Source organism: Nyctereutes procyonoides, unplaced genomic scaffold (genome assembly GCF_905146905.1).
Source record: "Nyctereutes procyonoides isolate TBG_1078 unplaced genomic scaffold, NYPRO_anot_genome, whole genome shotgun sequence".
NCBI lineage: Eukaryota > Metazoa > Chordata > Mammalia > Carnivora > Canidae > Nyctereutes > Nyctereutes procyonoides.
Window position 1 is genome coordinate 6367054 of NW_026575021.1, and position 23164 is coordinate 6390217.

The window sequence follows — 23164 nt, forward strand, 5'->3', positions numbered from 1 at the left end:
AGGGGCACCTGGGTGGCTCAGTGGGTTAGATGTCTGACTCTTGATTTCAGCTCAAGTCATGATCTCAGGGCCATGGAACTGAGCCCATGCTGGTCTCCAAACTCAGTGGAGAGTCTGCTTGGGATTCTCTCCTCCCTCTGCCCCTCCCCCTCATGCTTTCTTTCTCTCTAAAATAAACAAATCTTAAAAAAAAAATGTATCACTAAATACTGATGTTTCCAAAATAGTATCTCCAAGAATTCTCAATCATCTCCTGACTGTTAAATTTATATTTCCAAATTCTAGATGTCTCAAAAACATCTCACATGACCAAATGTACCTTCCTCCCAAACCTTTCCCCCTCTTGCATTTCTTTTGGCAGTTATAATAACATTTTCCACCTTATTTCTAAAAAGCAGAAACCTAAAAATCAATTTGACTCCTCCTCTTCCTCAGGCTCTACATTTGTCACTAAGTTCTATCTGTCTCTATCTTGACCCTAACCTTTCTTAGAACCCTGAAAGCCACTCTCCTGGGACAAAGATTTCATTATTTCTCTCCTGCATTATTGTAATAGCCCCAAACCAACCTTCTTGACTCTAATTCTCCATGCCATCAAAGAGACCATGCCTTTCTAAGAGAGCCATTGTGATATAATTTAAGGGCTATTACAACAATGCAGGAAAGAAATAATGTTATTATATTATATTATAAAATTAACTTGAAATGTATCATAGATCTAAATGCAAAATTATGAAACTTCTAGAAGGTAACATAAAGAAACTCTAGGTGACCTCCAATTTAGCAATTCATTTTTAAATATGACCAAAGTATGATCCAGGAAAGAAAAAATCAATAAGTTGAACTTCATTAAAATTAAAAACTTTTGCTCTGCAAAAGAAACTGCTAAGAGAATGAAAAAATGAGTCACAGACTAGGAGAAAATATTTGCAAGACACATATCTGATGCCTAACAATCTTATAATATTGTGAGGTTACAATACTAATACCATAGATAGGATGTCTTATAAACAACAAAAACCTATTTCTCACAATTCTGGGAGTTGGGAAGTCCAAGATCAAAGTGTCAGTGGATTTGGTGCCTAGTGAGAACTTGCTCTCTGGCTCATAGTCAGGCATCTTCTTGCTGTGTTCCCACATTGCTGAGGAGCAAGGGAGTTCTCTGAGGTCTCTTTCATAAGGACATTAATCCCATTCATGGGAGCTCCATCCTCATGACTTAATCACATCCCAAAGGCCTTACTTCCTAATACCATCATATTGGGAATTAGGTTTCAATGTATTAATTTTAAGGGGATATAAACATTCAGTCTATAGCATCTGATAAAGGATTGGTATCAAAATATACAAAGAACACTTCCATTTCAACAGTAAGAAACAAACACCCAAACAAAAAGTGGGCGAAAGAGGTGAACACACATTTCACCAAAAAAGATATACAGATGGTATATAAGCATATGAAATATGCTCAGCATCATGTCATTAGAGAATTACAAATTAAAACAATGAGAGATACCATTATACATCTTTAGAATGGCTAAAATACAAAACACCAAATGCTGGTGAGGATGTAGAACAATAGGACCTACTTTATTCATTGATGGTGGGATTGTTGGACACTTTAGAAGATGTTTAGCAATTTCTTACAAAGCTAAACAGATTCTTACCATGTGATCCAGAAATTGCATTCCTGGGTATCTACCCAAATAGGTTGAAAACTTTTATCTACATGAAAACCTGCACATCAATGTTTATACCATTTTTATTCATAATTTCCAAAAAGTGGAAGCAAACAATATACCCTTCAATAGATGAATGGATAAGCAAACTGTGGTACAACCAGACTATGGAATATTAGTCAGTGCTAAAAAGAATGAGCTCCCAAACAATGAAAAGACATGGAGGAACCTTAAATGTATATTGTTAAATCAAAGAAGCTGATATGACATTCTGGAAAAGGCAAAACTGTAGATACAGTAAAAAGATCAATGGTTTCCAGGGTTTGGAGATGGGAGCACAGAGAGAAAGAGATGAATCGATAGAGCACAGGTAATTTTTAGGGCAGTGAAACTATTTGACATAATACTATAATGGCAAACACATGACAAGAATTTGTCAAAATCCATAGAGCTAACAACACAAAAAGTGAACTCTAATGTAAACTACAGACTTTAGTGAATAAAGTGTCAATATTTCTTCATGAATTGTAAGAGATATATCACACTAATACAAGATGTTAAGATTGGGGTAAGCAATAGGAGTGGGTAGTGATACAGAAATTTTGTACTTCTGGCCAGTTTTTCTGTAAGCCTAAAACTTTTTAAAAAATAAAGTGTAAGGACACTTGGGTGGCTCAGTGGTTAAGCGTCTGCCTTAGGCTCAGGATGTGATCCTGGAATCCTGGGATTGAGTCCCACATTGGGCTCTCTTCATGGAGCCTGCTTCTCCCTCTGTCTCTATATCTGCCTCTCTCTCTCTCTCTCTCTCATGAATAAATAATTAATCTTTAAAAAATAAAAATAAATAAAGTATTTTTTAAAGCAATAGGGGGTCAGAGAAAAAGGAAAAAATTAAGGCTCTATTCAGAAGCCAAAGAAGGAAAGGGGGTTTCTGTGGCCAAGGATGGTCAGTGTATCCTACTGGTTGGAGATCCAGAGAACAGGTGTGCTTTAGGCAGAGGTTTAGAGACAGTACATTAGGAGCAACAAAGTTGAACTCTAAGGATGGACAGAAGAGTTTCAAAGTAGTTTTCAAATCTGTCTGCTTTTTAGAATTATCTGGGGAACTTTTAAAACTCCTAAAGTCTAGACTGGACTCCAGACCAAATAAATCAGGATTTCTGGGGATGGGGTTCAGGTCTCAGTGTTTTATAGGTCCCCAGGTGATTCCATTGCAGACTAATTTGAGAACTACTGACTTAGGGTTAGTCTTCCATGTGTTGACTTAACTGAGGAGACAATATTGATTCCGTGGATTCAGTTGAGCAAAGAGTGGATAAACCTGAGATGCAAGGTTAGTGGACAAGTTAGAATAATACTTACCTATTTAATATAAGGAACATTATCCTCACAAAGAAGACTGTAATGTTGCCTTACCTATCTGGGGCTCCCCATTGTTTTTTAGGCCTAGAAAGATCTCGGATTCTCTTCCTAGAAAAAAAACTAACAAAAACCAGCTGATTAATTCAGAGAGAATGTTTAACAAATATGGTTATATTTGGATAGCTCTTACTCAAACAAATCCCATCTTGGGAAGGGGGGACACAAAGCTCTATTTTTTTTAATAAATTAATTTTTATTGGTGTTCGATTTACCAACATACAGAATAACACCCAGTGCTCATCCCGTCAAGTGTCCCCCTCAGTGCCCGTCACCCATTCACCGCCCCCCCCGCCCTCCCCCCCCTCCACCACCCCTAGTTCATTTCCCAGAGTTAGAAGTCTTTATGTTCTGTCTCCCTTTCTGATATTTCCCACACATTTCTTCTCCCTTCCCTTATATTCCCTTTCACTATTATTCATATTCCCCAAATGAATGAGAACATACACTGTTTGTCCTTCTCCGATTGACTTACTTCACTCAGCATAATACCCTCCAGTTCCATCCACGTTGAAGCAAATGGTGGGTATTTGTCGTTTCTAATGGCTGAGTAATATTCCATTGTATACATAAACCACATCTTCTTTATCCATTCATCTTTCGATGGGCACCGAGGCTCCTTCCACAGTTTGGCTATTGTGGACATGGCTGCTAGAAACATCGGGGTGCAGGTGTCCCGACGTTTCATTGCATCTGAATCTTTGGGGTAAATCCCTAACAGTGCAATTGCTGGGTCGTAGGGCAGGTCTATTTTTAATTCTTTGAGGAACCTCCACACAGTTTTCCAGAGTGGCTGCACCAGTTCACATTCCCACCAACAGTGTAAGAGGGTTCCCTTTTCTCTGCATCCTCTCCAACATTTGTTGTTTCCTGCCTTGTTAATTTTCCCCATTCTCACTGGTGTGAGGTGGTATCTCATGGTGGTTTTGATTTGTATTTCCCTGATGGCAAGTGATGCAGAGCATTTTCTCATGTGCATGTTGGCCATGTCTATGTCTTCCTCGGTGAGATTTCTCTTCATGTCTTTTGCCCATTTCATGATTGGATTGTTTGTTTCTTTGCTGTTGAGTTTAATAAGTTCTTTATAGATTTTGGAAACTAGCCCTTTATCTGATATGTTATTTGCAAATATCTTCTCCCAGTCTGTAGGTTGTCTTTGAGTTTTGTTGACTGTATCCTTTGCTGTGCAAAAGCTTCTTATCTTGATGAAGTCCCAATAGTTCATTTTTGCTGTTGTTTCTTTTGCTTTCGTGGATGTATCTTGCAAGAAGTTACTGTGGCCAAGTTCAAAAAGAGTGTTGCCTGTGTTCTCCTCTAGGATTTTGATGGAATCTTGTCTCACATTTAGATCTTTCATCCATTTTGAGTTTATCTTTGTGTATGGTGCAAGAGAGTGGTCTAGTTTCATTCTTCTGCATGTGGATGTCCAATTTTCCCAGCACCATTTATTGAAGAGACTGTCTTTCTTCCAGTGGATCGTCTTTCCTCCTTTATCGAATAGTAGTTGACCATAAAGTTCAGGGTCCACTTCTGGGTTCTCTATTCTGTTCCATTGATCTATGTGTCTGTTTTTGTGCCAGTACCACACTGTCTTGATGACCACAGCTCACAAAGCTCTATTTGATAGGATTTGAAGAGTATTAAAAGTGCAAAGTATTCAAAAATATTGTGGACCCAAAATTCTCACTTCTAGAATCATGAATAATATAGAACATAGTGAAACAAAGACAATAAATATGCAATAAAACCAAGAGCAACTTGTCTCCAGAAGACCCCAGATAAAATGCACAGTTAATGGGTAAAATTCTCATTTCTCATATTAAGTGAATTTGTAAATGGCCTGATGGCACTGGATTCTGAAGCAACTGCACAGATAAATTTCAGACAGTTGGTTTTAGGAAAACTATGAAATAGACAAAATATGCTTTGAGTACCACTCAATCCCCTTTCTTCCCTACTTTGCTCCTTTGAACCTTCTCTGATTGTTCTGAACCTACCTATAGCAGACAGTTTGCACTCACCAGGAGTCTATGTGTTGTGTTCCTCCACATTTCCAAGCCTCCTTTCAGATTTTTTTTAACTTATTTATTTAGAGAGGGAGAAGGGAGGGGAAGAGGGAGAGAGACAGAGAGAACTTAAGCAGGCTCCATGACCCCATATAGGGCTCAATCTCACAAACCTGGGATCATGACCTGAGCTGAAATCAAGAGTCAGATACTTCATCAACTGAGCCACCCAGGTGCCCATCTCTTCAGTTGTTTAGAGCCATGTGAATAGTTCTGTCTTACTTCAGCAGAAGTATTGAATATCACTTCCAGGGCAAGCTAAAAGCTTAAGAGCTAGTGTGCTTCCTCAATTTCCCTCTTCTCCTGTTGCAGTAACTCTGGAAGCCACATATTCCAGATGGCACAGCTAAAAGACAGAAGAGGCCAGCCATCTCACACTGGACTGTGACACAAGGGAAAAATAAACTTTTCTTGCATTAAGTCATTTAGAGTTTTGTATCTTATTTGTTACTGCAGCATTGCTTATCCTGTGCAGATTAATATGCCACCTGTATTACTATAATTTATATTGTAATTATTTAGGTACTTGCTTGGAGTTTGAAGGGCCCAATAAATAACAACCCTTTATTGCCCACAGTTAGGAACTAACTGAAAAATAGGTACAGTAGTTAGATAAATTGAATAACAATACTTTCTCGTATGTATGTATGTATTTATTTATTTATGAAAGACACACAGAGAGAGGCAGAGACACAGGGAGAGGGAGAAAAAGGCTCTCTTTTTAGGAGCCTGATGCAGAACTCAATCCCAGGATCATGACCTGAGCCAAAGGCAGATGCTCAACCGCTGAGCCACCCAGGTGCCCCTGGTGAAATGGTTTTGAAGAGACTAGTGTGGATTCCTGACATTCCTGAATTGAACTTGTCCCTCAAACTGCAAGCCTCCCCCTGCAAGGGCTAAGTTTGATATATAAAGAAAGCAGATCACAAAGATCATTCACTATAGATAGGCAGGTCTCAAAGAAATAGGACCTTCAAGGGGTCAGTTCCCTCTCCCAACTCCATCAAACAGAAGTCATTCCCACCCATCCCCCTTCATCCCGGAGTCTAATTAAGGGATAATAAGGCAAGAAGTCAGGAAAATTACTCAAGGTAAGTGCTTCTAGATACAAAAAGGAAAAGCATTCTCCCTAAAATCTGTCTCATCTCATGGGAACTGGTGCCCAAGACTGTTCAGAAGGTCCTTACAAGAAAAGTGAATAATCTCCCCTCCTATGTCCCAGGCTTCCATCAGATTCCTATGCTCAACCTGTCTGCCTGGGCTCCTGGCACGTTCAGCACCACAGTTCTCCTGGGTTTATCTCTGGCCTGCAGCTAGGATTCAAACTTCCAAATCTTAAAGGACACAGCAAGGTGCAGACCTGCTTGCCTCCCCCAGAGAAGAGCTTCTTGGTGCTGTGCCCAGCACCACTCTGTCCCAGAAAATCAGCTGCACAGCTGCACAGGTGCCTGGAGTTAATGGTGAAGCACAGTGAAAAGCTGGGACCAGGTTATCTGCTCTCTGCCCACACCTCCATGCCCTACTGTTGAACAGCCACTCAGTGGTGCCCACTGGGTCTTTTGTCCTTGCAGAGGCAATATACTCTCTTCTAAATGTACTCCAGGAAAAGGAGCATTCTCTGCCAGTGTGACCCAGGAGAGCCCCACACCATGATGTCTTGTGCAAGCCCTACATGCTGCTCTCTCATTTCCTCTCTCCCTGTCTTCTCTCCAAGAAAAGGGTTTCCTTCCCTCTGTGGCACTGCAGCTCTTCTTTCTCCCAATTCATGACTCCAAATCTCACACTTGCTACGTTCCCTCCCTCTAATTATGTGATTATCTTAATCCTTAGATCAGTTTCCTAGTTGTTCAAAATGATATGATGTTGATCTAGCTGTATTCAAGGGATGAGGCAAACCCAGGGTCCCCTACTACTCCATCATCTTTTTTTTTTTTATGATAGTCACACAGAGAGAGAGAGAGAGAGAGAGAGAGAGGCAGAGACACAGGCAGAGGGAGAAGCAGGCTCCATGCACCGGCAGCCCGATGTGGGATTCGATCCTGGGTCTCCAGGATCGCGCCCTGGGCCAAAGGCAGGCGCCAAACTGCTGCACCACCCAGGGATCCCATTTATTTATTTATTTATTTATTTATTTATTTATTTATTTATTTATTTATTTATTTATATTTTTTTTATGTACTCCATCATCTTAACTCTCCTCTCCTCCCAAGATTTCATTCTTTTTGATGGCTGAGTAATATTCTGATATATATATATATATATATATATATATATGTTTATACACACACCATATCTTTTTTACCCATCATCAGTGGACATTTGGGCTCTCTCCATAATTTGGCTATTGTAGATAATGCTGCAGTAAACATCAGGGGGCATGTATCCCTTCGAGTCAGTATTTTTGTATCCTTTAGGTAAATATCTAGTAGTACAATTGCTGGTCATGCAGTAGTTCTATTTTTAACTTTTTGAGGAACCTCCATGCTGGTTTCCAGAGTGGCTGCACCAGTTTGCATTCCCACCAACAGTGCAATAGAGTTCCCCTTTCTCTGCATCCTCACCAACATCTGTTGTTTCCTGAGTTGTTATTTTTAGCCATTCTGACTGGTGTGAGGTGATATCTCATTGTAGTTTTAATTTGTATTTCCCTGATGGTGAGTGATGTTGAGCATCTTTTCATGTGTCTGTTAGCCATCTGTATGTCTTCTTTGGAAAAATTGTCCATTCATTATTTCTGCCCATTTTTTTAACTGGGTTATTTGTTTTTGAGTGTTGAGTTTGGTAAGTTCTTTATAGATTTTATATATTAACTCTATATTAAATATGTCATTTGCAAAAATATCTTCTCCCATTCTGAAAGTTGCCTTTTAGTTTTGTTTCCTCCACCGTTCAGAAGCTTTTTATCTTGATGAAGTCCCAATAATTCATTTTTGCTTTTGTTTCCCTTGCCTCAGAAGACAGATTTAGTAAGAAGTTGTTACAGCTGATGTCAAAGAGGTTACTGCTTGTGTTATCCTCTAGGATTTTGATGGTTTTCTGACCCACAGTTAGGTCTTTAATCCATTTTGAATTTATTTTTGTGTATGATGTAAGAAAGTGGTCCAGTTTTATTCTTCTGCATGTTGCTGTCCAGTTTGCCCAACACCATTTATTGAAGAGATTGTCTTTTTTCCACTGGATATTCTTTCCTGCTTTGTTGAAGATTAGTTGACCACAGAGTTCTGGGTCCACTTCTGGGTTCTCTATTCTGTACCATTGATCTATGTGTCTATTTTTGTTCCAGTACCATATTCTCTTGATCACTACAGCTTTGTAATATAACTTGAAGTCTGTAATTATGATGCTTCCACCTTTGCTTTGCTTTTTCTAGATTGCTTTGGCTATTCGGAATCTTTTGTGTTTCCATACCCATTTTAGGATTATTTGTTCTAGCTCTGTGAAAAATGCTGGTGGTATTTTGATAGAGATTGCATTAAATTTGCAATTGCTTTAGGTAGTATAGACATTTTAACAATATTTGTTCTTCCAATCCATGAGCATGAAATCTTTTTCCTTTTCCTTGAGTCATCTTCAATTTCTTTCACAAGTGTTTTATCGTTTGCAGAGTACAGACTTTTACCTGTTTGGTTAGGTTTATTGCTAGGTATCTTATGGTTTTCAGTGCAATTGTGGGATCAATTCCTTGATTTTTCTTTCTGCTGCTTCATTATTGGTGTATAGAAATGCAATAGATTTCTGTATGTTGATTTTATATCCTATGACTTTGCTGAATTCATGTATTGGTTCTAGCAGTTCTTTGGTGGAGTCTTTCAGGTTTTCTACTTGGGTATCATATCATCTGCAAATAGTGAAAAGTTTGACTTCTTCCTTGCTGATTTGGATGTCTTTTCTTTTTGATATCTGATTGCCGAGGCTAGGACTTCCAGTACCATGTTAAATACCAGTGTTGAGAATGAACATCCCAGTTCTCTTCCTGACTGTGGATCTTACATTAATGTGGTGTATCATGTTGATTGATTTGTGAATATTAAACCACCCTTGAAGCCCAGGAATAAATCCCACTTGATTGTGGTGAACAATTCTTTTAATGTGCTGTTGGATTCCATTTGCTAGTATATTATTGGGAATTTTTGCATCCATGTTCATCAGGGATATCAGCCTGTAGTTCTCTTTTTTTAGTGGGGTCCTTGCTATAAAATAAGCCCTGGCCTTGGTGTCAGGTAGGATTCAGGTCTGACACAGCATGGGGCAAATCCTTATGTAAAAGACATGGCTTCCCTAATTAAATAGCAACTGATACCTCATGAAGCTCCTTTGAGAAAAGTGGGAGGAGGCAAGTAGGATAAAATCCTTCAATCAGATTATTTATTTATGTTCCTCTGTCTAATGCATTTGCTCTGCTTCAGCCTTTAGGCTACAATTTACTTGACCCTTAATGCCGTGCCTTAGCTAAGCTAGGGGAGTAATGTAAGTAGGGATTCTATGTACACAAGCCAGGCCATGGTGTTAACAGAGGGACAGATCCCCTGAGGACAGTGTGGTGCTGGTAGCAACCAATATTGGGGATGTGGACCCTAGGTCCAACAATTCTGCTCATCTAAGAAATTATTATCCCAGCAACAACACTGGAGATTCTGGGTTTTTATTATTTTAAAATGAAGAGCCATTTTCTTATATTTGGGCAAGTTACTTAATTCTCTGAGTTTTAAGGAGTATGGGGTGGGGAAAGGGTTGCAATTTTAAGTAGGGTGGTCAAAGAAGGCATTGCTGATAGGTTATATTTGAACAATGACTAGCTATACAGATTTTTCAAGGGAAGATCTTCCCATTCCAATGATTAATTAGAAGAGCAAAGGCCCTGGGACAGAAGTGTGCCCCAGAAAAATAACAGGAGGCCAGTGTGTTTAGCCTCATCTATAAACGAAAATAATTCTAACCATCTCAAACAGTTGCATGCCTACCAACTTCTAACCAGGGAGTGGGTATTCAATAAATGTTAGTTCCTTTTTCTTTTCCCACCCACAACACCTAGTATGACACCTTGTATGTAGTAAAAGCTCAGCAAATGCTAACTGATATGAATTGAATTGGTATTTAATTGTTTAAAATATAAACTTAGGGGCATCTGGGTGGTTCAGTCACCTGAGCTTCTGACACTTGGTTTGGCTCAGGTTATGATCTAATGGGTCAGGAGATTGAGTCCTGTGTAGTCTCCATGCTGAGGGGAATCTACTTCAAGATTATCTCCCTCTGTCTGCGCCCCATGTGTGCAGGTGTGCAGACACAGGTACTCTCTCTAAAATGAATAAATCTTTAAAAACTAAATAAAATAAAATAAAATCTTAGTTTAAGTGTCTTATAAGGGAAAATCATGGAATTATTGGTAATCCTTTATCACTTGAATAGGTTTCTAGATAAAATACAGGTTTAAAATTACTAAGAGAGGTACCTCACCTCCATGCTCCTTTTTCCCCAATGTCTAATACTCTGGAGTCTTCTAATTTCCCCCTTTACTATTGCAGTTAACCTATCTGCATTTTGCCCCTCAGGACTCTGCTGGCTGCTTAATTCACAAGTTCCCAGCCTGAAGTTCTCAAACTCTTAAGGGATCAATGAAGAAAATACTGGGAGTCCACAACCTTTAGAATATTTCAAAAGGTCAAATGGCATCCACATTCAGGCTGTAGAGGCTACCCCAAATACCATCTTTGTTTCTGAATTATATAATCTCTATGTGACTTCATACTGATAAGAAACTCCGATTAACACATAGATCTACCTTTAATTTTTAAAAAATGAAAAAAAATGAACAAATGTCATTTGTTTTGTGAACAACAACAAAATCTTTCAAAACATGAGAAAGAGATAGAGATAGAGAGATATCAAAATATTGGTTGTGGGTAGAGATATCAAAATATTTTTTGGTTGGGATCCCTGGGTGGCACAGCGGTTTGGCGCCTGCCTTTGGCCCAGGGCGCGATCCTGGAGACTCGGGATCGAATCCCACATCGGGCTCCTGGTGCATGGAGCCTGCTTCTCCCTCTGCCTGTGTCTCTGCCTCTCTCTCTCTCTCTCTCTATCATAAATAAATAAAAATTAAAAAAATTCAAAATATTTTTTGGTGGTAAAATATTTGGGATCGGTCACATAATTGATATGATGCAACCCCCAAGTTATGCCTGTTAATATCTAGAAATAATGAAGATATTGTTCACTGGCAAAAAAACAAAACAAAACAAAAAAACCCACCTACATCCTTATTCAATAGAAGAAGGGCTTCATCATGTAAGCACCACATGAGCCCTGCCAAGAGAGCCTGAGCCAACTTTTGGGGAGGATGGCTATGTGGAGGAAAAAGAAAGCCAGAGCTATGGATAAAACATCTTATATACATTAATCTTTTAAAACAAGGGAACTTCTGGCTTCTGTCATCACTTCCAAGCCAACGTTTTCCTTGCTACGTTTTCTTCACTGGCTAAATGTTTTTTTAATATATCATTTTATAAACCAATGACAGTTTCTTAGTTTTTTCCTGTAGACACTTTATTTGGGTTGTTATTTCAGTTGGAAATAATCTCATTCACATTTGCTAATTCTGTGTGGAAGTCTGACTAACACCTGCTCTCTTCACTCACATCTTGTACATTATGTCACCACAGCTACATCTCCATTCTATCCCTTTGTCTTAACACAGTCTTCCCCCTTCTTTTAAGCCTTGCATTACCTCACAATGTGTAGTCATGGTCCTATGCAGAAACAAAAGAATGTGGCTGAAGGATTTTCACTCTTGAAAGCAGATTTTTTTTTTTAAATGAGGATTACATTGTTCTCCCACGGGTTCATTGATTATTAGTCTCCTATAGTTCACCAATAGCTCAGAAAGTTTTTAAAATCCTTACCTTGGATGCAGAACAATAAATATACCTTCATATAGCAATAATTATGGAAACAATTGCATGTCTGAACTGATGGGGGAAAACAAACAATTCTCTCCTTCAGTCACAATGCTCTTTTGCATATAACTATGTTGTTTATATTCAGAAAATATTTTCTTTCATAACAATCAGGCACAGCATATTTTTTAATGAGAATTTTTTTAGACGATGGGGACAGGGATAAATATTAGATAGCACAGTTTCCTCATCGAATCAAGCCAAATTAACCAGCCAAACAAGAGCAAGGGTGCAAAGAAGAGCAAAAATATTTTCTTAAAAAACATTCTCTTCACAGTCTTTTCTTAAAGTATAAAAGCGTATTGGGTATAAGCTATTTCACTGTCTATTTAGCCATGGGAGAGTTTGCTCACCCAGCATACATTTATTTGAAGTGATGTGGTATTTTAAGCAGGTACTTGGTAATACTCAGTAAATGTTAGTTCTACCAATTCTCAGCCACCACACAACCCTGGGAAAGTGTCATGATTTCCCTGAATTTCATTTTTTTCTCAGTAAAATCTCGTTGATTATATCTGCCCTATCAACTTCTCAGGAGTCTTATAAGAAAAAAGAAAAAATTTTTGACTGCAAAGTATTACATAAAGATAAGGTGGTAGTATTTAAGGGGAGGTGGGCAGGGGGTGGGGGTGACTGGGTGATGGGCACTGAGGTGGGCACTTGACAGGATGAGCACTGGGTGTTATTCTATATGTTGGCAAATTGAACACCAATAAAAAAAATTTTATATTAAAAAAAAAGGTGGTAGTATTTACTGCCTGAAAGCGTTGAGGGGAAAACAAACAAACTAGAAAGAGTAGCAAATAAGAAATCCAAAAAACTCTAGCCTAGTGGCTCAGTCAGTTGAGCACTGGATTCTTGGTTTCGGCTCAGGTAACAATCTCATGGTCATTGGATTAAGGCCAGTATGGGGTTCCAAGCTCAGGAGGGAGTTTGCTTGAGATTCTCTCTCAATCCTTCTGCCCCTCCCCACCACTCTCTCTCTCTCTCTCTCTCTCTCTCTCTCTCTCTCTCAAATAAATATATCTTTCAAAATGAGAAAGAGATCTCTCCCTATCTCAAGGATAGGGAAAATTAACAACAACAACAAAAAAGTCCAAAAAACTCTAAATAATAGCAATAAACACAAATGTTAAATAGTAACAATAAATATGAATGATTTAACCTTTTATTAAAAGAATGTATACAAATAAAATTATTATTATTTACTTCCCATCTATATGAGCCATTGATATTAATCTTTGGTATTTCTGTTTAATGATTCTACTCTGTTACTTCTTCTAACTCTATCTTAGCCAAACAAAGAGAAAGAAACAATTTTCTATTTTGTGTACTGTATATATAGTTCTTTTTTTCATAGAGAGCACTTTCTTGAAACTTCATTAGCTACTGTACTTGAAATAGAGATGAGGGGAGATTGGGATATATTGACCTGGAGTTTCACACAATCTGTGACATGAGATTGTCAACGCAGCATCCCAAATCCCTTAAAGGTTCAGACCTAGCATGTAGCATACACCTAGTATTTAACAAATAAATAAAACAGTGAATCTAAGGAGAGTTCTAAATCTCAATCTTCTTCCCCCATCTCACTTCTTAATCACTTTATTTCTCGTTTCCTATTTACGTAGGAACTGCCATTAGAAAACAGCTTTATGACCAAGGAACCCCCATGATAGGCTTTCCTTTCAGATGCCCCAGATTGAATCTACCCCATCAGCTAGTTAGAGCCTGGGAGAATAGTATTTTATCTATAGTCTTACCATTTTGTTGTAATGCCATAGGGAAAAGGATCTATAAAAAGAAAAGTAAAAGCAAACATTAGATTCAATAAGAATCAAAGATATAATGAAGGTTGAATCACAAATCAATATAAAAAGAGACTGAAAAATATCTAGGGGAATAGCTAAATTACATATGTCACATCATGTACCAAAATAAATCACATGTAAATCGAGGAGTTAAATATTTTTAATTAAATTAAAAGAAAAATAAGAAAATACCTACTTAAATATATTTTAGTCTGACTTAAAGGTGACAAAAGATATACAGGAAAAATATAAATAGATTAAAAGATTTAAAGCTTAAAACCTCTATGTGCCCAAAATTAAAACTTGAAGAGGAAATGAAAATATCTGGCAACAAATATGACAAAAGGTTAATAGTCTTAATACCTGAAGATTATAAAAGTATAGATGAATAAGAAAAATACCAAGGTATGTGTCAAAAGTTAAAAGGACAAAGGACAGAAACTGAATTCATATATGAAGATATAGAGACTTATAAAAATACATGCATATATAAATTAAAGGAAAAGTTTGCACTTGCTTATAATCAAAACTAATGTAAGTAAAGAATGACTTTTTTTAAAAAAAACTATAAAATTAGCAAAAATATTTTGCAGAGGACAATGAAATCAGGTAAGATGAGTACTCTTGTGTACTGCTGGTGGAAATCTAAACTGGTACGCCTTTTGAAAAATAATTTGGCAGTAGAAATCAGCAAGGCTTAGATTCCCTAATCTAATTCTACTTGTAAAAATGTACCCCAAAGAAATTATTCCAAGCATAGGCAAAAATATAGGCACAAAAATGTTCATTGCAGTATCAATGGGAAATTGGATATACCTGAAATGTCCAAAACAGAAGAAATGATTAAGCAAATTAAAAATCATGTTTCGGGGGTGCCTGGGTGGCTCAGTCAGTTGAGCATCTGACTTCAGCTCTGATCATGATCTCAGGGTCCTGGGATCCAGCCCTGCGTCAGGCTTCCCACTCAGTGCCCCTGCTCATGTACATGCTCCCTCTCTCAAATAAATAAATGAAATCTTTTTAAGAAAAAATCATGTTTCAAGGTGCCTGGGTGGCTCAGTCAGCTAGGTGTCCATCTCTTAATCTTGGCTCAGGTCTTAATCTCAGGATTGTGAGTTCAGGCCCCCCATGGACTCCACACTGGATGTGGAGCCTACATAAAAAAAAAAAAATCATGTTTAGTTTCTTTGCTAAATGTGGGAAAATGCAGGAGATCATACAAACCATGTTATGAAAAGGCCTATTAAAACAGACCTCATAAGAACAGATTGATTCAGTTTTTTCTTGAGAGTTTTTAATCACATCTGAGAGTTCTGAAGTACCCTCTGAAGTATTTTGGGTAAAGGAAAGTGGGTGTGTTCTGGCATCAGACAGACATGGCTCAAACCCCAGTTCTGTTACTCAGCCATACCACCTTGGGCAAACTGCTTAACTTCTCTGAGACTCAGTTTCCCTTCTCGGATAGGAGGGTAATAGGTATGTCTGTATAAAGATTAGTGACATATATATAAAGTACCCTGCATATAGTAGATGAATGATAATCAGAATTATTAGTACAACTTTTAATGTATCAACGTGGGAGCAATGCAAGAAACACAGCAACCCAGTATTGATTGTGTTTCTACTCCGTGCAGCATGGAGCATATCTCTCCAGCACTGAGAGAACAAAAATGAGTAAGACATATTCACTTCTCAAGGAATTTATAGCATAGTAGGAGATAGGTAACAAAGTTAAAAAAAAAAAAGTAGCAAATGGAATTTTTGAATTGGGATATTTTCTATTAATCTACTTTTTAAAAAGATGGGTTTTAGAGACAGAGAACATGAGTGGGTGGAGGGGCAGAGAGAAAGAGAGAGAGAGAGAAGCAGACTCACTGCTGAGCAGAGCCCAATGTGGAGCCCTATATGGAGCCTGATCTCATGACCCTAAGATCATGACCTGGGCTGATATCAAGAGTTGGATGCCCAACTGACTGGGCCACCCAGGCGCGCCCCGTCTATTACTCTACTTTTTAAGGCTAAACTGACTCAGACCCATGGAAGAGTGGGGAGTAGGCTACAAATAAGCCCCTTGTGCCCAGCATGCCATCACCCATGACAGATGAAGCACTTATTCTGTGGACTTTTCATGTATCACCAAGCTTGGTTCCCAGTCTTGTATACACAGGTCAGAAAGTCAGTATAATATTGAACCAATCCTAAAAACACTTCTACAAATACTGATAATATGAATGAATAACACTTCTCCTATTGCCCTTTCATGGTAGTTTCTGCCACAAGTAGGGCTCGCACTTTTTTTTTTTTTTTAAGAGAGGGAGAGGGGAGAAGTCAAAGGGAGAGAGAGAATCTTAAGCAGGCTCCATGCTCAGCACCTGACGTTGGGCTCCATCTCATGATCCTGAGATCATGACCTGAGCCAAAATCAAGAGCCAGACATTTAACAGACTGAGCCACCTAGGCAGCCCTTGCACTCTTTTATTTTAGAAATGCTTTTGATGTTATCTTACCAATTGGTGGGATAGTATAGTTCTCAGGTGGCTATCAGTTAGCTAATGTCCCAAGCAAAGCACCGTTACAATGGTTTCCAAACTTGTCTCCACATTAGAATCACCTGTGGATCTTTTAAAAAAATTATGGGGCCCAGGTCACACCTTAGACCAATTAAATCCACACTCTTTGGAGGTGGAACACGGGCATTGGTATTTTTCAAAGCAGACAAGTTTGGGCTCTACCACAATATTATTTAATGGGTAAGACTTCTAGCTCTGGAATCAGGCTGAAACCAAATCCTGGCTGTAACCAGGAGAGAGAGAGGAAAAGCATTTCAGGCAGAGGAGAGGGCAAGTGTAAAGGCCTGAGGTGAAATCAAGCAAAAGACAAAGGAAAACAGTTGGTCAGGGTGGCTGGAGGGAAGGAACAAGGGAGAAGGCAACAAGATTTATGATTGGGCCAGATCCCATTGAACCCAGGAGGAGTTTGGCTTTTATTTAAAGGCTACCAGGAGGAAGCCCTTAAAGAATTTTCAGCATAATGATGAACACCAGCTCCCTCTAAGAGATAATCAGAATGTTTGGGCTACAGTAAACCCTATAAATGTATTTTATTCTGTAGCACACAAGCCACATCACTCAGGTTGCCACCTACAGCTAAAAAAAAAAAAAAAAAAGTGGCGCGGGGTGGGGGGGGGGGCGGGAAATGATCCAAGCCATTTGATGGAGAAGGCTGCCATCTGCTGGGAGAGAGCACGATTAAACCTGTTCTTCCCTGATGGCAGTGATGAGCATTGTTCACTGTGAGTCCCCCTGCAAGCACAAGTAAAGCGTTTTATTTTGTAACATGACAAGGATGAAATGTCCAAGTATAACTGTTCTCCACTTCGCCCTTTACCCTGACTCCTCAGAAGCCCATGTTTAAGATGTTTAGCCTCTAGTCCTGGATTGTACTAAATGGGGTACCACTGACCTACAAAGAAAAGGCAGAGAGGAGTTCTCAGAATAGCACTAGAAGCACAAGAAGGGAGGGTAAGAGAGAGGCAAGCTGGGGCTTGAGGAAAGGTATTTTTGGAGATTAGCAGTCATGGGGATTGGGACTTAGCAAGAGCATTTCCTCAAGAGCATTTTTAGCAGGTTTTGCTCTGTTAGATGGTATAGTTCCCTGTAAGATACTTCAGTAAAATCTTCTTTAAGCCTTTTTGAAGTAAAATTTGTGCTTGTTGTATGTGCACTGTTGTTTTGGAGATTGGTCATGAAGCAGTCTATTTCTATATTGGGTATGATATGTAAACAAACAGTGAGATGTTTTTTGATATGATGTGATAATGTGTGTATGTGTAATAATATGATCCATTACTACTGTTCATTCTTCTTGTTCCTCTCCTAGGCATGCCTCCCTTGCAATGTGCTCCTCACTGCCTTAGCTCAGGGTCATCGGTCAAGAGATAGAAGAGCATGGGAAATGGTTTTGCTTGAGGTTGAGAAGGTAGAGGTATAAAAAGGACAAGTCCCGCTCAATTGGTTAAATAACAACAACAGAAATCAGGGACTTCTGTGAAAACTAGAGCTCAAAACCATTACATCCTCAAGCTAACTATTAAGCTGTGCCTCTTCTCACACCTACACTCTTGTGACCCTTTTTCTCAAGTTTCAAATCTATTTTTCATGTTTCTTTTTAGCCGATTTCATCTATGTGAAGACAGCACTGGCAGCTTGGATAGACAACTGCTAAGAAAGCTGGGTTTATGACTCTCACCCAACATCAGGATGAATTCTTACCAGATCAAAGATTTAAATGTTTTTTAAAAATTATAAAAGAAAATACAAAAGTAATTCTTTCATAACCTAGAAGTGGAAGAAGGCCTTTCTAATTATGATTTCATAAAAAAAACAATTGAGATAAATTTTACTATAAAAATATTTTTGTGGCAAAACAAAATGAAGCAAAAACAAGCAAAGACAAGGAGACCACCCACAAAACAGAAAAAAAAAACAAAAAAAAAAAAACAGGTCAAAATATCCCAAAGGGCTAATCTCCTTGTAAGTAAAAAAATACCTAGCAAATCAAAAGGAAAATAGAAAAGGAGATGAAAAAATAAAAATCTAAAAAGATGTTTAATGTCATTAATAAGATAAATGCAAATTAAAAGTTAATTGACATACTAGCTTTTCATCAATTAGATTTTCAAAAAGCCATAAGTTCAACCATACACTATAATAATGAGGCTGTGAGAACAGACATTTCCATTGCCACTTTCATTGGGAGTACAAAATGCATCAACTTCCATAGAAGTTAAATAGAAAGCCATTTTGTTAAATCAAAGTTATAGATGTGTTTGCCCTCCAGTACCCACGTCTGGAAATTTATTCCACAGATATAGCTGTATGACATGTACTAAATGACACCATGTACAGGTTTATCTATTACAGCATTGCTTGTAGCAGCAATGAAAGCAAATGAGGTGTTAAACTAGTAGTAACACAATTATGTAATAAAACATGAGGCATCTGCTTTAAAAAAAAATGAGGAAACTCTTTATGCAGTTATATGAGAAGATATACCATCAAGTGAAGAATGAAGAAAGTATAGCATGTGCTACTCTTTCTTAACAGGAACACACACATAAGCTTGTACAGTATTTTCTCGTATTTATATAAAGATGCATAAAAATGAATAAAAGTGGTTACTTGTAAAAGGGAAAGAGGGGACAGGGTGGGAAGGTGACATTTCTTTGTAGTCTTTTAAGATTGTTTTGGTTTTTTAGTCATGTAAATGTCTTAAAGATTTCAAAAAAGTTTTAACTTTAAAAAAGTTTACTCAATATGATTTCCCTCCATACTCCCACACTTGCCTGAGATTCTTTCTTTTAAATCACTTCCCTAATCCCTTACAAATAAATCCAAATTAAGGGGCACCAGGGTGGATCAGTCAGTTAAGCACATCTTGATCTCAGCCCAGGTCTTGATCTAAGGGTCATGAATTCAAGCCCTGCATTGGGCTCCACACTGGGCGTGGAGCCCAATCAATCAATCGATAAAATCCAAATTAAGTACTCTGAGCTCTGTATATTTTAGATTAAATATTTAATCTCTATTTCATCCTATTTTAGTTAAGTGATTAAATGATTACTTTGGTCCTACTTTTTTCTGAGCCTTTCTTCTCCATTAAAAATAGAGGTTACTATTGCCATTCGACTCAGAAAAATGATGCAGCTGTCCTGTGGGATACACCAATCCACTTTACTTTGTACGCTCTATGGATATGTTATTGTTAGGGATGTATTCAGCCTCCCAGTCACACTGACAGTCCTTTAAGGATGGGATCCTTGTCTTATTCATCTATGGTTCATAGTCTACACCCAGAACATAGTAAGTGCTCAATAAATTTTAACAGCGACATCAATGATTGGGTGATGATACATTAGTAAGGAGATAGACGATAGGCTCTATTCTCTAAGTTTTAAAACTATGCACACAACCTGACCACCATGTCTCAGTCATCTTTACAGCCCCACAAGACACAATGAGTGCCTTAGTAGATGCTCAGCAAATGTTTGTTGGATAAAGGAATCTTACTAAGTGAACAGAAGCATGGTGACATGCTGACTAAATATTTCCCAATATTTACATTATTTTATGTAAATATTATATAAATATGCTGGCTGCGTATTAAGCTTTACTAGGGGAAGTAATGTAAAGATAGGATTTTTAACAAGGAAAATATAAAATCTAGAAAATAAATTGAGAAGATAAGTTTTTTTTAAAAGATTTTATTTATTCATAGAGACAGAGAGAGAGAGAGAGAGAGGCAGAGACACAGGCAGAGGGAGAAGCAGGCTTCATACAGGAAGCCTGATGCGGGACTCCATCCTGGGTCCCCAGGATCACACCCCAGGCTGTAGGCGGAGCTAAACCACTGCGCCACCAGGGCTGCCCAGAGAAGAAGCTTTAAGTAGTATTTTTTAAAGCAGAGTCTGAGAACTTTTGAGAGAGTCTCATCATCAAGCTACTTCGGCGGGGCGGGGGGGGGGGTACTTTAGGCATCATGGACAGGGAAGGGTCCCTAAGATCTGGGCTTTCCCACCTTTTAAAAATGTGGACTGGCAGCAAAAAACAAATACCATATTTCACTCCTATGTGGAATTTGAGAAACAAAACAAATGAACATGGAGTGGAGAGAGAGAGGAAAACCATAAAACAGACTCTTAGCTATAGAGAACACACTGAGAGTTGCTGGAGGGGAGGTGGGCAAGAGACAGGTTAAATAGGTGATAGGGATTAAGGAGGGCACTTGTGATGAGCACCTGGTGTATGTATGTAATAATGAATCACTAAATTCTACACCTGCAACTAATATTACACTGTATGTTAACTAACTGGAGTTTATTTTTTAAGATTAAAAAAAATTAAGTAATCTCTACACCCAATGTGGGGCTCAAACTCACAACCCAGAGATCAAGAGTCATATGCTCCACCAACTGAGCCAGCCAGGTTCCCCATAACTAACGAATTTATTTTTTTTAAGATTTTATTTATTTATTCATGAGAGACACAGAGAGAGAGAGGCAGAGACACAGGCAGAGGGAGAAGCAGGCTCCATGCAGGGAGCCTGATGTGGGACTCGATCCCGGGTCTTCAGGATCACGCCCTGGGCCAAAGGCGGTGCTAAGCCGCTGAGCCACCAGGCTGCCCTAACGAATTTAAATAAAAACTTGGAAAGATGATAGATAGATATATAAAAAGAAAAAACAAAACAAAATTAAATAAAAATCTAGACTGTGACCTGAATAGGAATTAATCACGAGACAATCCCAGAAAATAATAAGCATCTAAGGAGAGGAAACCACAAACACGGGTTGTGAAGCAGGGGCAAGTAGGAGATTGGCCTTTTAGAGAACAGAAAGAAGCCAGTATGACTGGGACAGAGTAAGCAGGAGGGAGTGGAAGGGAGTGAGGTCAGAGGGCCCATGGAACTTTAGAGGCCTCTGCAAAGGTTTGGTTTATCCTAAGAGGAATGGGAAGCCACAGGCAAGATTAAATATTAAGGGTGGCATCCTTACTTTATGAAATAGTGTCCAGTTTGATCAAGCCAAAGAAAAACTACTATTTCTCCTTAACTCCTCTTCCTTCACCTTCAAATGAAATGCATCCAATGCAAGCTATTAGTTTTTCTATCTCCTGAATTTATTTATTTCCATTGCTACACCCTCATCCCAATTATGGCCATTTCTCACCTGGATTTCTACATGAGCTGCTCAAGTAGTCTCCCTGCTTCTACCCTTGTTTCCCCTGTAATCTGTTTGCTATTTTCTGGAAACATTCAGTTGGAGGAGTGAGGGAGGAACAAGACTGGGAGAAAAAAAAAATCAAGACTTCTATATCAAAGTATATTATATTTGTGATGCCTATGATATATCCAAACGGAGATGTCCAGTAGGCAGTTCAATACATGAGTGTGGGACTCAGGAAAGAGAGTAGGGCTGGAATATATAAATTTAGGAGGCAGCAGTATAGACATGCTATTTAAAGCCATAAGTGTACATATGACAGCCTGGGAGGGAAAAGGAAGGAAAAAAAAAGAAATGAAAATGGGTCAGGTTGGAGGTCTTTAGAGTTCAGGAAAATAGGGAGGGCTCAGCAAATGAGCCCAAGAGCAAGCAGTCACATAGGTGATAAAATGGAGGATTGTGGTGTCACAGAGGCCAAGAGAAAGACATATATGTTTCAAGAAGGGTGTGGTCAATTGTATTAAATGCTGCCCACAGGTCAAATAAGATAATACTAACATCACTACTAATAATGGCTAACATCTACTAAACACTTACTAGTACCACAATCTGTTCTAAATGCTTTATAGATATTAACTCAATTTTCTTAACAACCCTAAGGATAGAGAAGGAATCACTGGACTTGGTGATACAGAGGCTGAATGAAGAAATCTTTCATTCAACAATAATTGCTAAGTCCAAACTTGTTCTAGGCACTTCTTGAGGCACTGAGGATGAAACAGTGGCTAAGACAAAGGTTTTGCCCTCTGAGAGCTTAATATAAACAGTAAATAAATAGACACAAAGTATTGTACAGTCAATAAGACAAGTACTTGAAAGCAAATAAGCAGGCCAAAGAGTTCTTTTTGACAGAGTGATCTCTTCATAAGATGACAAACACTTGAGGGAAGTGTGTCCTGGCAGAGGAAAAGTCAAACGAAATGACTGTGAGGTGGGCCTACACGGTTGGAGAACAGAGATGGTGGGATATTTGGTTGGGGAGGCAGGTGGGAGCCAGATCATGTGGGGCCTTGCAGGCCTGCTAAGTACTTTAGATTACAAACTATGTGAGATGAGAAACTCCTCTGGAGAGATGAGAGGAGAGTTGAGTAAAATTTAAGTTCTCAGACCCATGACCACTATATGAACAATAAACTGGGAGTTGGGGAGAGGAATGGGGCAAGAGTGGAACAAAGAGCAAGATGAAAGCTACTGTAGTGGATCAAGGAAGAGAATGATAGTGGCTTACAAAGATGATGAAGATGTTAAATGGTCAGTCATGATATATCTCAAAATTGAGGTTTGCCAATGGTTTGGAGGCTGAGTGTAAGAGAAAAACAGGTGTCAAGAATGACTTCAAGGTTTTTGATCCTAGCACTAGATGAATGAGTGGTGGTACCATTTGCGGAAATGAAAACAATGAAGGAAGAGCAAATTTGAGTGTGGAAATAAGAGTTCAGTTATGAATACCTTCAAT

At 38.6% G+C, this 23164-nt stretch overlaps 1 protein-coding gene across 2 annotated transcripts in view; it reads right to left on the bottom strand.

The window, feature by feature from the left end:
- THEGL (theg spermatid protein like) overlaps positions 1 to 23164 on the bottom strand; it is a 45720-nt gene that overhangs the window by 18293 nt on the left and 4263 nt on the right. For both annotated transcript variants that reach the window (XM_055341633.1, XM_055341624.1), the window contains exons 2-3: positions 13881 to 13911; positions 3096 to 3161 (exon numbers count right to left, since the gene is read on the bottom strand). In XM_055341633.1, the coding sequence (XP_055197608.1) occupies positions 3096 to 3161; positions 13881 to 13911 (97 nt within the window). The remainder of the gene's footprint in view (positions 1 to 3095; positions 3162 to 13880; positions 13912 to 23164) is intronic.